The sequence below is a fragment of the Panthera tigris genome, chromosome D4 (genome assembly GCF_018350195.1).
Source record: "Panthera tigris isolate Pti1 chromosome D4, P.tigris_Pti1_mat1.1, whole genome shotgun sequence".
Classification (NCBI taxonomy): domain Eukaryota; kingdom Metazoa; phylum Chordata; class Mammalia; order Carnivora; family Felidae; genus Panthera; species Panthera tigris.
The window spans coordinates 73,031,050-73,045,353 of record NC_056672.1 but is presented as its reverse complement, the minus strand read 5'-3'; the positions used below and the strand labels follow the sequence as shown (position 1 = coordinate 73,045,353).

The 14,304-nt window shown below is 53.3% G+C and overlaps 1 protein-coding gene across 9 annotated transcripts in view; it reads right to left on the bottom strand.

The window, feature by feature from the left end:
* Positions 1-14,304, bottom strand: part of RGS3 (regulator of G protein signaling 3) — a 139,712-nt gene that overhangs the window by 51,593 nt on the left and 73,815 nt on the right. For all 9 annotated transcript variants that reach the window (XM_042964886.1, XM_042964888.1, XM_042964891.1 and 6 more), the window contains 2 exons: positions 10,587-10,630; positions 4,087-4,209 (listed from right to left, as the gene is read on the bottom strand). In XM_042964886.1, coding sequence (XP_042820820.1) covers positions 4,087-4,209; positions 10,587-10,630 — 167 coding nt within the window. The remainder of the gene's footprint in view (positions 1-4,086; positions 4,210-10,586; positions 10,631-14,304) is intronic.

The window sequence follows — 14,304 nt, the reverse complement described above, 5'->3', positions numbered from 1 at the left end:
CAGGGAAAGAGTATGGCAGATCCGTCCGCGCATTCGCACCATCGAGTCAGGGAGCACCCTGAGAACAGAGCGGGTACTGCATCGCACTCCTCTCATACCTGATGGCTGTCGGGAGCCCACTCTCCTCGGAGGCTTCCCGTCGCCCGGGCCAGTGCTGTGCATGTGGTGGGGGCTCAGTGGAGGTTCACCGAGCAAACAATCGATGTGCAGCCGTGACCCCACCGGACCGCTCTTAGGTCCCATCAGGCACCACCTTTAATAAGTGGACTGCCACTCCCAGTCACCTCTGCCCCATTAAAGGAGAGTTCCATAGGACAGGTCTCATCCATCTCTGTGACCCCAAAGGACCTGACCTAGCATCTGGCACAGAGCTGGCATTTATCATGTATATTTGATTGAATAACCAAAATAATATGCAGTGGTCTCTCCCTACTGTCTCAGAACCTCAGTGGCCACAGGCAGGACCACCTGTGAGTTATTCTAGATTAGAAGCATCATAGCACTCCCTGTGGCAGGGAGTCTAGTAAAAGGTATCCCAGGCAGAAGAAAGGTAGGTTCCCTCCAGAAACAGATAAAGAAGCAAGTGGCAGGTTCTGATAAGAAAGAAGGGTGTGGTGAGCAGAAGGAAGCTGGGTCATTCATTTCTACAGAGAGAGGGAGAGCTCATACAGGCCGACCCGACCCGGAGCCTCCTCCCCACCACGGTCAGCTCAAAGTGAGCCGGAGAAAGGCAAGGGGGCCCCCAGAGAAGGGGTGGAGGCTGGACACTGACTGCCTCATTGTGTCCACGCTGCCACAGCCGGATCCTCCCTTCCCCACCAGCTGCAACCCACAGGCACCTCAGACACAGCACAGAAAGCCTGTGACCGCCGCACCCCCAAGAGGGGAAAGAAAAGCTCTGGGCCCTAAAGGCAGCAGAGTTGACAGGCAGTCAAGTCATGTGGAAATCCGCAGGGTCTGGTTCCCTAGTGGAGACTGGATGACCCCAGGCCCTCCAGGATCATCTTCCATGGTAAGCTTTCATGATAATCACAAAGCTCCAAGAGCTAGAAAGACCCATCTGACCAATACATGAGGGACCACTGAGGAAGAAGCTGCCAAAGGTCACAGAGCAGGTGGCGGCACCTGCATCTATGTTGTCCTTTGCATCCACCTTCTTCCCGGTCCCTCTACCTTTCCCAACAAGCATTTCACATTCAGGGCATCCCATTTATGTTTCACAAATCTGGGAAGAACTTTGTGTTCCTTGAGATGTTTGAAGAGTCCCTCAATCCAAAGTGCCAGCAAACACTGTTGAACAGGGTTGAGAAGGGACAACATGAGACTTTGGGGAGCTGTCTTGCAAACCCCTCTTCCCCCGGAGAGGCATCTGAGTTAGGGCAGGGAGCAGCCTGGCCAGCAGTTTCCCTTGTATAGCAGAAGGTGGAGCATTCCCAGAAAGAACAAAGAAAAGGTGTTTTTTTAAAAAAAAAGGCATGCTACTCAGTCAGGACAAATTGATCAAGTGGGACTCTTTCTGCCTGAAAAGCAAGAAGCTGGGGCCTGAGCGCTGCTTGCTTGGCCTTCCCTTTTCGGTCTCCCTGGAGGTCAGCAACCTTAGCAGAAAGGCTGTGGACCAGCCCTTGGCAAAGACATCCGTGGTCACCTCTGAGGCTGCCAGGACCTGGTAGAGCTGAGCACTGGTGGATAGCTGCTGGGCCAGCTGGATGGCCACCAGGCCACTCTACGGGATGAGAAAATCATATTTACCGGAACTTCTCTCAGGGAGCTTTTTGTAAGAGACGAGAAGAAATAAGTTGCTAAGGCTCTTTAAGTGTATATGCTGGGGGTGGGGGGTGAGGGAGCTTGTGCTTGAGACCCCAAGGGGCTCACCTAACAAAAGATGTTTACATAACTCCCTTCTAAGGAGTGAGCCAGTGGGGTGTGCAAGGGCTGGGGCAGGGCCCCATTTTCAGCAAGGAGGCAACTCTGAGGTTGTCTCGGTGGTCAAGCCCTCCTTTATGCTTCTCCACCCAACACACAGCTTCTCCATTAAACACACACTTCAAGAGTTTTGATTTGAAGAAGTGTCTAACTGTTGCCAGCCCAGGGTTCCTGTATGTCCTGGCATGGCCCTGAAGCCAGGCCCCAAACCCTGAGGCCCTTCCAGCGTCAGCTAGCCAAATCCGCAGCCTACAGGGACCAGAGCCCGTCTCAGAAACTCAGACTAGGGTGCCTCGGTGGCTCAGTCGGTTAAGCGTCTGACTTCAGCTCAGGTCGTGCTCTCACGGTTCGCGGGTTCAGGCCTCTCATCGGGCCCTGCGCTGACGGTGATTGCGATTCTCTCTCTCCCTCTCTCTCTCTGCCTCTTCCCCCGCTTGGGTACTCTCTCTCTCTCTCTCAAAATAAATAAATAAACTTCAAAAAAAAAAAAAAAAAAAAAAGGAAGGAAAGAAAGAAAAGAAACTCAGACTATCTTCAGTCGCTCAAACTTTCCTCCCAACCGAAGACAGAGAGACCTCCCAAGGCCCTGAGAAGATTATTGCCAACATACTCCAGAGCCTGCAAACTCTGAAGTTAAAGCAGAAAGCACTCTTTCCCCCGGACCATAAAGAGCTAAGCGCCAAATATAAGAAAGCTGGGGGCGTGAGTTCAGCCATGGACATCCCAGGGACCACCCCGGTGAAGAGAGTGGCCTGGTTTCTGACCGTGACCAAGCCGGCAGCCTACAGCCTCAGAGACAGGTCTCTGTTTAGTAGAAGAACCTGACAGCGGGACGGTAGCAGGAAGCAGCTGGGACAGAGGTGGGGGCAGTGCGCAACCCATCAACTATGATTGATTGAGCACCTACTGCATACCGGGCACTGTGCCAAGGACTGCATATGCACCATCTCATTTCATCCTCCCAGCAACCCTTCGGAGGAGGAACTGTTGTCCCCAGACGGGGACGCCAAAGCACTGGGTAGTAGAGCGACTTGCCCAAGGTCACAGCACCAGCCAGCAGTAGAGTGTGACTCGAAGCCCCCGCTCTTCCCACTATCCTCCCTCATCAGAGTTACTCCTGCCCCTGGCTAGCGTAAAACAAGATAACTTTCAAGTCTGGGATTACAGAATTCTCAGACTCTTATTCCCTTCCTTAGGGAAGAGCTGGGGAGTGGCCGTGCACCACTGCCGTTCCAGACGAGGCTGCCCAGGAACCTTCTGCCCTCAGCAGGCCTGTCCCCGCAGCCCCCGCCGTATGCTTGCTGGAAGCAGCGGGGAGAAGAAAGGAGATCAGCGAGTTTCCCAGCTGGCGCTCACTGTCATTCACCCTCTCCCCCTGAGCCAACAGACCAACAACTCAGATCCTTTCACAGCCAGCTAAACCAAATCCCCAAATTTCCAACACTTCCACCTAAGAGAAGCCACCCGTGGGCCTCAAATGGGAAATACAACCGTGCCTTGTGGCTGGCATCCGGCTGACAAAGGGGACAGCTATAGTCCGGGTCCCATCCCATCCCCTCTAATAGGGGCACGGGACCAGCTGACGGGTGCCTATCCCAGGTCAGCCTCAGCTGGGAGGCTCTGACCTTCCGTGATGCTCCAGCTGGCCGGCCCCCAGTCCCCAGCAAACTCCACTCGGTTCCACTTGGCTGTGGCCTGCATCGAATTAGAACAGTTTCTGTCGCAGACATCTCCTCCCAGCAATGCCTCCCCTTGGCCAGTGTTAAGCACCAGCTTGCTGCCCCTGGGCACGACCTATCCAATAGCAAAGGGGGGCCACATGCCAGGCAGCAGTCGCAGGCCAATCCAAATTAGACCTTGCCACAGGCAAACAATCGGACAGAGCTGAGAGGTGATGGCCATGCTCCATTAGGCTCTGTCACTCTACCTGAGCAGTGTGAAACCCACTCAACAGACCCAGTGAAATCGAAATCCACTCAACAGACCCAGTGAAACGCCAAAGGGGAGAGACCTTCAAGCACGGGCCTCCTTGCCAACAGCTTGTTGCTCAGATCCAAGTCCTAAGCTGGAGCTGGTCCCAAGCTCAATTCGGAGGCTTGAGGGTCCAGGCTGGCGGAGGGGAAGCCGGGCAGCCAGGGCTGTGGCCACTGGCAAGGCCCTTACCTTGCTCTCCGGGGGCGAGGCCGCCAGCTGTTGCTGCTTAGCGATGTTCTCCGACAGGCACCAGCACACTCGCTTCTTCTGCTCCTGTGAGTGCGCTTCCAAAGTGAATAAGCACTCTGCCTTCTGACGTCAGGGAAAATAGAGAAAAGGATGGTCAGGGCTGCTCCCTGGTTCAGGGGGCTCCCAGGCCCAAGCCCATCCCTGGGCCCCAGAGGGCGAGGCTGAAGCAGGGAGGGGAATGCCCGCTAAAAGCCACAAATGCACACCAATCCCCAGTGACATCGAGGCAGCCAGAGGAGCAAGGAAGCCGGTTTGGGGGCCAGCTGGCGAGCGAGCGGTGTGCCCGCGGGTTGGGGGAAGGGTGGGAGGCGCTGGTTCCCAACACAGTGGAGGCCTGTGGAGAGCCACAGGGCAGCAATGGTGAGGTCACCCCCGGGGACAGGCAGCACAAGGCAGCAGCTGGGGGAGCACGTGGGGAACCCAGAGGGCCAAGGTCTCCAGCCCTCTGATGCTCTGTGGAGCCAGGACCCCTCCTCCAGCTCGCAGAACCTCCCCTCCTCCCACCTCAGCACACTCTCTGATCACAAGGCCGAGATCAGATGGGCAGTTGGACAGACACACCAACAGAATGCAAACAGAAACTCGGGTCCCTTTAGAAAGTCTTTGCAGGCACGGTCATGTGGCCTCCTACAGCCCCACCAGCGCCTGACACATGAGCTGGGTGTGATCGATGACGACTCAGCTCTGCAGCACGCCAACAGACTTGGGCACCGGCACTGCTGTCGTTTACATCTCGCTTTGCTATCTGACCTTGTTAAGTGCAGGCTCGTCTCCCCAACTAGACCAGAAAGTCCTTCCGGGAGGGCCTTTTCCACCTTGGCCTGGCGCAGAACTTGGCAAGTAACGGCCTCGGTGAGCTCTGGCTCCTGGAGGCACTTCCGGGATGAGGTCAAACCCGGGCCAGCCTTGGCACCAGCGCCAGGGCGCTGCTAAGACCCAGGGAGTCGGCCCCTGGGGAGTCAGCACGTGGGGCGGTCCAGCAAGCCCAGGGCCATCATCCACTCTAGGACATGCTGGTCCGAGGACGGCAGGCTCTTTCTGACTCCACTGGAATTTGATTATAACCCCACAGCGCTGCGATTATATGAGCTCAGACAGGGAGCTAAGAGCAGGAGCTGGATGGCTTGGAACAGAGGAAAACAACAGTGTTTCTAGGCGGTCCTCCCCCGTTTTGCAGTTGGACAGACCTGGTTGAATCCCAGCTTTGCCACTTCCTGGCTGTCTGCCCCAGGAAAGTCTATAGAATGGGAGTGGTAACATCCCTCCCTCTCAGAGATAGTGAGCGGGTAAGTAATGAGAGCGGTCGGAGACCTCAACAAACAGCAGCTACTGTTGTTATTGCCCGTACTTCATTTATCTAATAAATATTTGTTGAGCACCTGCTAATTTTCAGGGACTATACTAGGTCCTGGGGGTGAAGAAACAAATAAGAGAGAATGAGCTTTGGCCCTCAGGTTGTGGCAGAGATAATAAGCCAATAAACAATTAAATAACATTATCAGTTGTGAAAAGGCCAAAAGGGAGAGATCCTATTTGAGCCTGGTGGTCAGAGAAGGCCTCTCCGAAGGGCCAGCAAGGCAAGTGCTCGGGAGAAATCGTTCCAGAGAGAAGGAACAGCACATGCAAGGGCTCTGAGCTGGGGTGGGTACCAGCAACATCTAATAGCGCTGGGGGTTCTTCTCTGTTCTGCTACCCCACCCAACCCTCAGGGATGTCACCCTTCAGGGCGGGGCCGGCTCCTGTGCTAAGTGTTCCTGGGGGAGCCAGCCCTGCCTCTCCTGCCCCAAAGTGCTCAGAAGCTGATCTTCCTAAAGGCATCAGAGGAGAAAGGGAACAAAGTGCCGCCCCTCGGCTTCGGGGAACCGGGAGGATGCGGTGAGGCAATCCTACCACTTAACAACAGATTCCTTCCACTTCTCAGAACCCCCAACCCACTGCAGGGGAAGGACACGCCCAGCAAAGAAAGACCCCAAGATTCCCCGCACGGAAGCCAGCTGGGGGCGGGAGCCGACCTGTCTCGTGAGGCTCCCCTGTCGGGTGAGCGGCGAGGCAGGGACCATGGTCCTTTCCAGCTTGGAAACGCTGCATCTCCACAAAGCTGGCCCTGCCTCTACCTAGCTGTTTGGGCTTCAGCAAATCCCTTCATCTCCCCGAGCCAAACTTCCTCCTCGGTTTCTGTTCTGAACCTGGAATTCTGCCTAAATAACAATTCGTTTTACCTCATCATCAATTTTAAAGAGCACTTTCCCCATCCATGCTCTCATTTTGATCTTGACAATTCCATGAAGAGGTAGAGAGGGCTTGGACGGTTACTCCCAATTCAAGGAAGGGAAAAACAAAGGCTCGGGGTGGCTAAGGCCTTCGGGAGGTCTTACGGCCAGTGAGCAGCAGAACAAAGACCCAAAGCCTTGGAGAACCACCTGTTGAGAGCTCCATCCCCAGCTAGGAGGCTGGCAGAAATGCTCCCCCTTGCAGACTGAGCCCAGAGGCAGCCAGCCTGCAAAGCTTTCAGAAGAGCTCTATCGGCCAGTCTCACAGCAGCTGCAGAGCTCACTGGTAGCTTTTTGTATAACCCTGCTCTGCCCTAAGCTCCAGGATGGCGGTCCCTTCCCACAAAAGTGCAGGAAAGCCTCCCCTCACAGTGACAGAGCTACCAGCATCCTAAGCTTGAGACATCCCCGTCACACGCCATGCTTCGCACAGTGCGAAGCACTTCACCAGTGGGGTCTTGGTCCTTCTTCCAACAACTTGCAAGGTAGAAACTGTGACTCTCTCCATTTTCCTGACATCCACAAGAACCACTTCCTCTCCCCTCCCCTGTGGATAATCTCCTTTTAGAAAGTCCTGTTTCTCTACCTGGGATGGTGACCATATGACCTGTCCCAACAGTAGAGCTCAGGGAAGCTGGGTGTCTGGCTCTGAGAGCCTGAAGCTGAAAGCCCCATAATGCTAGAGAATCCAGAAGCCTTCTGAGGCATGGAAGACCTAAAGCCAGGCCTAGCCTGGGGCCAGGGGTTGGCTGTCTTAGATGGGCAAACATTTTGGGAAGGCCTTTCCTCCCAAGGTTCCTTTCAAGGTCTGGATGAGAGAGAGAGCACAGAACCAGCTCCCTCCAGGGAAGCTAAATTCCCAGCTGTGGAAATCCGTCCATATCAGGGACCTCATTGCCTGCCTGGCGGCCTGCATATGAACAGTCTCTCTTAATCCCCCATGTGATCTACCTCATTGCTTTCGATGCTCTTGCACACTGTGCCCTCTAATACCAGGACCCATGGTCAAGGCTGTAAACAGCCCTGAAGGCATCCTCACATGACTCACTCAGAGGCAGGACCTCCTGATGGCACAGCACTGGGCCCGGACAACTGCATTCAAACATGAGGATCCTCAAATCCAACCAGAAACCCAGGTCCTCCTGGACTCTTTAAAACCCTCATCTTGGGGCACCTGGGTGGCTCTGTCAGTTAAGCCTCCGACTTTGGCTCAGATCATGATCTCACAGCTCACGAGTTCGAGCCCCACGTTGGGCTCTGTGCTGACAGCTCAGAGCCTGCAGTCTGCTTTGGATTCTGTGTCCCTCTCTCCCTGCCCCTCCCTTGCTCTCTCTCTCTCTCTCAAAAATAAATAAACATTACGGGGCTCAAACTTGTGAGCTGCGAAATCATGACCTGAGCTGAAGTCAGACACTCAACCGGCTGAACCACCCAGGCACCCCAACATTAAAAAAAATTATCAAAAAAAATCAACATCTTGCCTTACCTCCTTGTTCCTGAATTAATATAATCTTTGTATGAACTAAAATCTCTTCTGCTACTATTTGTTCATTTGCTTTGACAAAAGTCCTCCCATTTAATTCTAATAACCTTATGACACAGGTAGGAAGGAAAGGCACAGCTGTTACCATTTTCCAGATGGGAACACTAAAGCTCGGAGAGGTTAAGTCAGATGCTGCAGGAGACCTCCGGAAAGGAGATTCAAATTCTGTCTTCTGCCTCCTCCAGAGCCTGCAACCTTACCACATTTGTATAACTCTAAATGCACATTACAAGCAACATGAGATATCCCTCTTAGCTTACTTTTTAAAAGGTCAATAAATCATTGGTGATGTCTCCAATGGAGAATAAATGAATATGAAAAGCTCTCCCCCTGTTATGAAGATGACAATAATAATAACTACCATTTATGGAGTACTCACTGTGTGCCAGGCTCTGTGCTAAGTGCCTTGGACAGGGTATCTTATTGAATCTCATTTAATCATTACAACAACCCTGCCAGGTAGGCCCCATCAGCCTTTCTTCAGAGAGGACTATGTGACTTGCCCGGATCATTCAGTTAGGAAATGGCAGAGCCAAGATTCAAGTCTAGGTCTTCCTAACCCCAAAGCATAGGCTCTTCGATTAATAGAGGCAGGATCAGATTTGAAGAGACTGGTCCTTGACCAACATGCCCTTTGACCCAATGCCCCCGGTGTTCTGAAGCCAGTAGGGAGGCCACATCTGTCCCATGGATTTGCAGGGATTGAAGGATACCTGTCCGGGAGAATAGCGACTCCAGGACCAAGGACTACATAGGACAATCCCACCGGGGACCTACTGCTGGGAAAACCCAGCATGCTGCCACCCAGGCAAGTGGGATTTTCTAATGAAGTGGGAAAATCTCTCCAAATCCTGACTCCCTTGCCCTGGTTTCTTTTTGGGTGCCCCATGCATGTTAGACAATGAAGATAAATCGCTTGTCAGAAGTTCCAATTAAGATGTGAGTTTGGGGTTCCCCATGGGGACCCAAGACCACCATGTGGAGCCTGTTTGGGGCTACAGAGCAAGCAGGCATCTTGTCTTCCTGTTATAGACATGCCTCACAAGCAGCAGCCCTGTTATGAGAAAAGAGAGGCTTCTGGATGCCTGTGAGCTCCAATCTCCCAGCCCCTCTGGGTCAGAACTCCTGGCGCTTTACTGAAATAAAAGGCCCCTGGATCAATATCCCTTCATCAGCTTTGGAGAGCTAGGAGGTCACAACTCCCTGGAAGCCAATAAGCAGAAGTGCTTTTCTCTACGAAAACAAACCAGACTGGCAGGAAGCTCTCTTGGCATTAAAGAACCCAGAGCTTGATTTCAGCCCCTACCAGAGAGAACTGGAATCCAGAGGGGTGAGGCTGAGGGGCCAGGGCTCTGGCATTTCCCAGCCTGGTCCACAGCTCCTAGGCTGTTTTCTGCCTTTGCCAGATACTTCCCGTGCCTGGTGGAGATGTGCCAACCCAGGGGAGGACATCTAATGCCTTTCTGGCCCTCAGGTTGCCACTGTAGGCAACCGAGGTCCCCAGCTCAGCTCCAACAATGTCCACTGCCCTTTGGAACTCTCTGCTCTCCCCTGAAGCTAACTGATCAACTCTGTCATCTCCCCCAGTCATCTGTTCACCCAAGGGGACACTCTTGAAGGCCTGCACCTCTTTTCATAGCCAGGAAACAAAGGAATGATTTTTCAATCACAAGCCACATACACATTCCTTCCCAAAAGGGTGTACTCCTCTTGGCCAGCGTAGACCATGCCCTACCCCAGCATCTTGTCCCATAAGACTGGCCCGTTCCCCAGACCGTGAGGTGGGACCGACTCAAGCAGAAGCAGAGGACAGAAATGGGTCTAATGAATCCTTGCTTGGAACAGATACTGCCCCTGCTCATATTAGCAGACACCCAAGGTCGGGAACAGAAAATTTGCAGAAAATTTAAGTCATCGTATGGCTCAGTGGCTCTCAACTTTTTCACAGCCATGGACTTCTGTGATTAAACCCCTGGTCTGAAGATATTTTTGTCTTCCAAAGCAGTAAGTCGTTTGCCTGATTTTGTTCAGCAAAGGGATAGCACTGCTTGTATGAGCTTCTGAGCAGACTGAAATAACCAAGAATACCAACCACATTATTCCAGCCCCAAACACGGACACTTAATATTTTCTTTAGACTGCATTATCTGGCCCAGGTAAAGATGCAATTACCTTCAGGCCTTTTAAAACACTGACAAGATTCTGTAGGAGGGGTCATGGGTGGTACTTCCGGGAAAGAGAGGAAGAAAGAGGTAGGCACAAGAATTGGGGAAATCTCCAGAAGGAGGGCTACCAACTAGGTAAATAAGGTGATGCACAGCTGTCAGGCCACACCCTCTCTGGGAACCCCGCAGGTACTGGTGACCAGAGGTTCCTGAGCAGGGGATCACAATGTCCTTCTGTCCCCTCTAGGCACTTCTGTGCCCACTGCTCTTCCACGCAGAGGTGAGAGGCACTGAGGTAGGGACTGCTGTCCCCATTCTACAGGGGGAGAAACCTGACCAGGACCACTGTACAAGATGATGTGGAGCCTGGCACCAGAACCCTGGACTAGACCCAGACCAATGTCGTCTCACTAGCACCAGGCCCACGGAGCTCTCTCCTCTGATCCAGGGGCAAGGACTCACCTCTGCTAGATACAGCACACAGAATTTCAGGTCTTCTGAAGAACCTTGGGGGAAACAAAAAGTAAGACTTGCATTAGAGTTGGCTGCAGAGTCTAAGCAGCTTGCTCCAGTAATGCCAGCTGCCTTGCCCAGAAGCCTGTATGCAGTACTTCCTGGAAAAAGAGGAGGAAAGAGGTAAGCACAGGGGACAGGGGAATCTCTGGAGGAAAGCCCACTTAATGGCCAAGCAGACTGAGGCACAGCAGTGAGGCCTCTGTCCACAAGTGGGCCTCACTCAAGGAATGCTGAGGTCCCACCCTCATGAGAGGCAGCCAGGAGCACCCTCTGGGCATCAAACAGCCACATGCGGGGACCCGTCGTCCACCTTAGGAGGCCTCCGTCTTTCCCCGCTCCCTGTGATGAGAGACACGGAGGCAGCACACATTTGGGTTTTTCTTCAAATGCTCCCAACTGCCTTCACCATTTTGAAATTCAACAAGGAGCCACACATTTGCTGGATGGACCTAGGAATGTGTGGGCTGTGCAGTGAGCTCCCCAATCATGGGCTGGCTGTCACCCATAGATGGTTTCCCAGCCCAGGCCCAGCCCCCTGGTGTTTTCCTGGAGTCCTAATCTCAAATCCCAGATTCAACCATCCTCCACCTCTCCACCTGGGAGGCGGCTGGGAAGGACCATCAGGCTCTCTGCTCCTGCAGCAGAAGAGTGGAGGAAGAGCACCTACAGATGTATTTAGTCAGGGTGCTTCAGAAATGCAAAGATCAAGAGAGGCCCCAGCCTGTTGGGGACGGCTTCTTGGAGGAGGATCCTCTTGAACTCGAATGCAAGATGGGAAGAAAGGACACTCCGGGAGGTGGGAACAGCATGAACAAAGGCATGTAGGTACAGAAGCACACGGTGTGGTTCGAGGTATAGCAAGTGTGAAGAAGGCCTGCCCCTCCCTGACCGTTGTGGGCTGCTCCCCGGACCCTGGCATTACTCCCCATCAGGGCATTCTTCTGGGCACAGGCCCGGCATGGTTGATTTCCTGAATGTCAAGCAATTGGCCTCACTGGGCAGGTTGTCATTTTGAGAGAAGGAACAGTACAACACGTGTAACAACACACACGTATGGTGCCATGCACCACCCACGGTGCCAAACGCTGTCCGTGTATAAGCCCAACCCTTGTAAACACCCCTCCGGGGCAGGGGTGATTGTCACCCATGATTCATGTGAGGAAACTGAGGCTCAACGTATATTTGAATCAAAGAAATTGCCCAGTGAACCAAAACGTGCTGCAAAGTTAAGGTGACAAGGTAACAGAGACAGTCAGTCAAGCCAATTCCTAAGAAAAGGCCCTTGTGTGGGTGAAGGCCGGTCCCCTCCGGAAGCACGTACATGGGTGGTTCCCTGGGCAAAACTATCCCTAGGGCCAGGGGTGCCAGCAAGAGCCAGATAAAAATAGTTCATAAGTGAGGCGCCTGGCTCGCTCAATCAGTAGAGCGTGCAACTCTTAGTCTCAAGAGTCATGAGTTCAAGCCCCACGTTGGGCGTGGAGCCTACTTAAAAAAAAAAAAAAAAAGTCCGTAAGTAAGTAGGGGGTTCACTCTGGACTTAGAAGAAATCCTTCTACTTCTCCACATTTAAAGGAGGGTTTAGAGGGGTACCGGGCAGCTCAGTGGGTTAAGCCTCTACTGAAACTCTTGGTTTCAGCTCAGGTCACGATCTCACAGTTTGTAGGTTCATGTGTTCGAGCCCTACATCAAAGCCCCAAGCTCTGCTTGGCATTCATTCTCTTTCTCTCAAAATAAATAAGCATTTAATAAAAAATAAATAAAAGAGGGTTGGGAGAGAGAGGGCCCCACCTAAAGGGCCCCATCATGTTTCAGAACCCAGGAGGGGCACCTGGGTGGTTCAGTTGGGCTAAGTGTCAGACTCTTGGTTTTGGCTCAGGTCAAGATCTCATGGTTTCATGAGTTGGAGCCCCGCATCGGGCTCTGGGCTGACAGTGTGGAGCCTGCTTGCGATTCTTTCTCTCTCTCTGCCCCTCCTCCACTCATGCTGTCTCTGTCTCTCTCAAAATAAATAAACTTAAAAGAAACCTCCCATTTGAAAGCTTCTGCCAACTCCTTGCCTTGTTGAGGATGGAGACAAGGGAAGGTGGTTTCTTTTGTTTAAGAAAACATACTTGGATGTCTCCTTGACTTTCCGGAAGCAGATCTGAGTGCCAAGGGGGAAACAAAAAGCTCTATGTAAGAAAATAACAGAAATTTGGGTTTTGGATGCTGGCAGTGAGAGGAAAGAAGGCTCTAGAAGGGAGGGGAAAGCCAAGGAAATGGGAGACTCAGGGAGACAGTAGGCCGAGGTTGGGGGAAACTCAGCCTACTACATACCCCTAATGGCTAGGGGGTGGTTGATGATTGCTTGACAACTTTTCCTGTGCTGTGACACGCCCTACCACCACCCTCCTACATTACCCCAAACCTTCACTGAAATCCACTGCACATCACGGCCTTGTGCTAGCAGCGCTCTGAGAGAAGGACGGAATGGGGTCAGTGCTCAGCATGTTTCACAGCCTCATAAAGGGACAACAAGACTCGGGAGCCCAGGGTGCCAGGAAGGAGCCTCAGCTGCAGAAAAGCAGGCCGCGAGCTGGAGGACCCAGGAGAGCAAACTCGGCCATCAGAAACCCTTCTGCAACATCAGACTGGGCTCTGGGCTCTCCAGAGTGTGGAAACGGGGTGAGTGTAAAGGACAAGGGACACAGAGGCACACAGGTGGGTTTTCCACCCAACGTTCCAACTGCCTTTACCATTTGGAAATTCCACAAGAAGTCATCGGCTCCTGGGTGAACCCTGCTTCCCCCACCCCGCCCCCGAGGATCGTGGGCCATGCAGAAAGGGTCCCAGAAGCGCACAGATGGCTTCCCACCCAGGTCTGACCCCTCTGTCATGTTTCCAGAGCCCTCTCAAGCCTGGTCTGAGATCCCAGACTCAGCCATTCTCCAAGCCCTCTCCACCCTGTGTGACAAGCCTGGAGGCATGTTGTTTCCATTTTCCAGTTGCAGAAACTGAGACCCAGGGAGAGAAAACAACATGTCCAGGCATGCAGCAAGTAAGGGGCAGAGCTGAGATTTGAACCCAGGACTGCTGCCTCCGAAGCCTATGTTCTGACCACCGCATCACACTTCTGCTCCCCACACTGGTGCCACCCCAGAGATGGGGGTGCATCTCTTCCCCTGTCGTCGCCCTGGCAGCCAGCACTGAGGTGAGCTCTGAGGATGTGCTCGGCAATTGTCAACTGACTAAATTTAACCCCAAGGCAGTCCAGCAGCTGGGACCTACGCAGCTGAGTTCCCAAGACTGGGCTCCTGGCCCCCCGGGGTAGATGGAGAGCCCAAGAATCAGCTGGACATTTCCAGGCCATCCTGAAAGACCAGAGCAGGCCAGGAAGACACCCAGTGGGTGGGATGCTGGCCGCCTGGAAGGCAGAAACACAAAGACCAGCAAAGCCAGTGGGCGGCAGAGACAGGAAGAGGCCACAATGGGCCCCGGATGACCGGAGATGTCCCAATTGTTAGCGCCAGCTCTCCGCCTGTTCCCATTACACTGCCGTTCGGACCTGCTGAAGCTTGGGGGATGCTGGGCAGGAGGAGGGCAGGTTTAAGTGGCCACCACCAGCTGGGAGCCCTGGAGGAGAAGTGTGTCCCCAGCCCCCAAGCTGGGCAGCACTTCTAGTCTC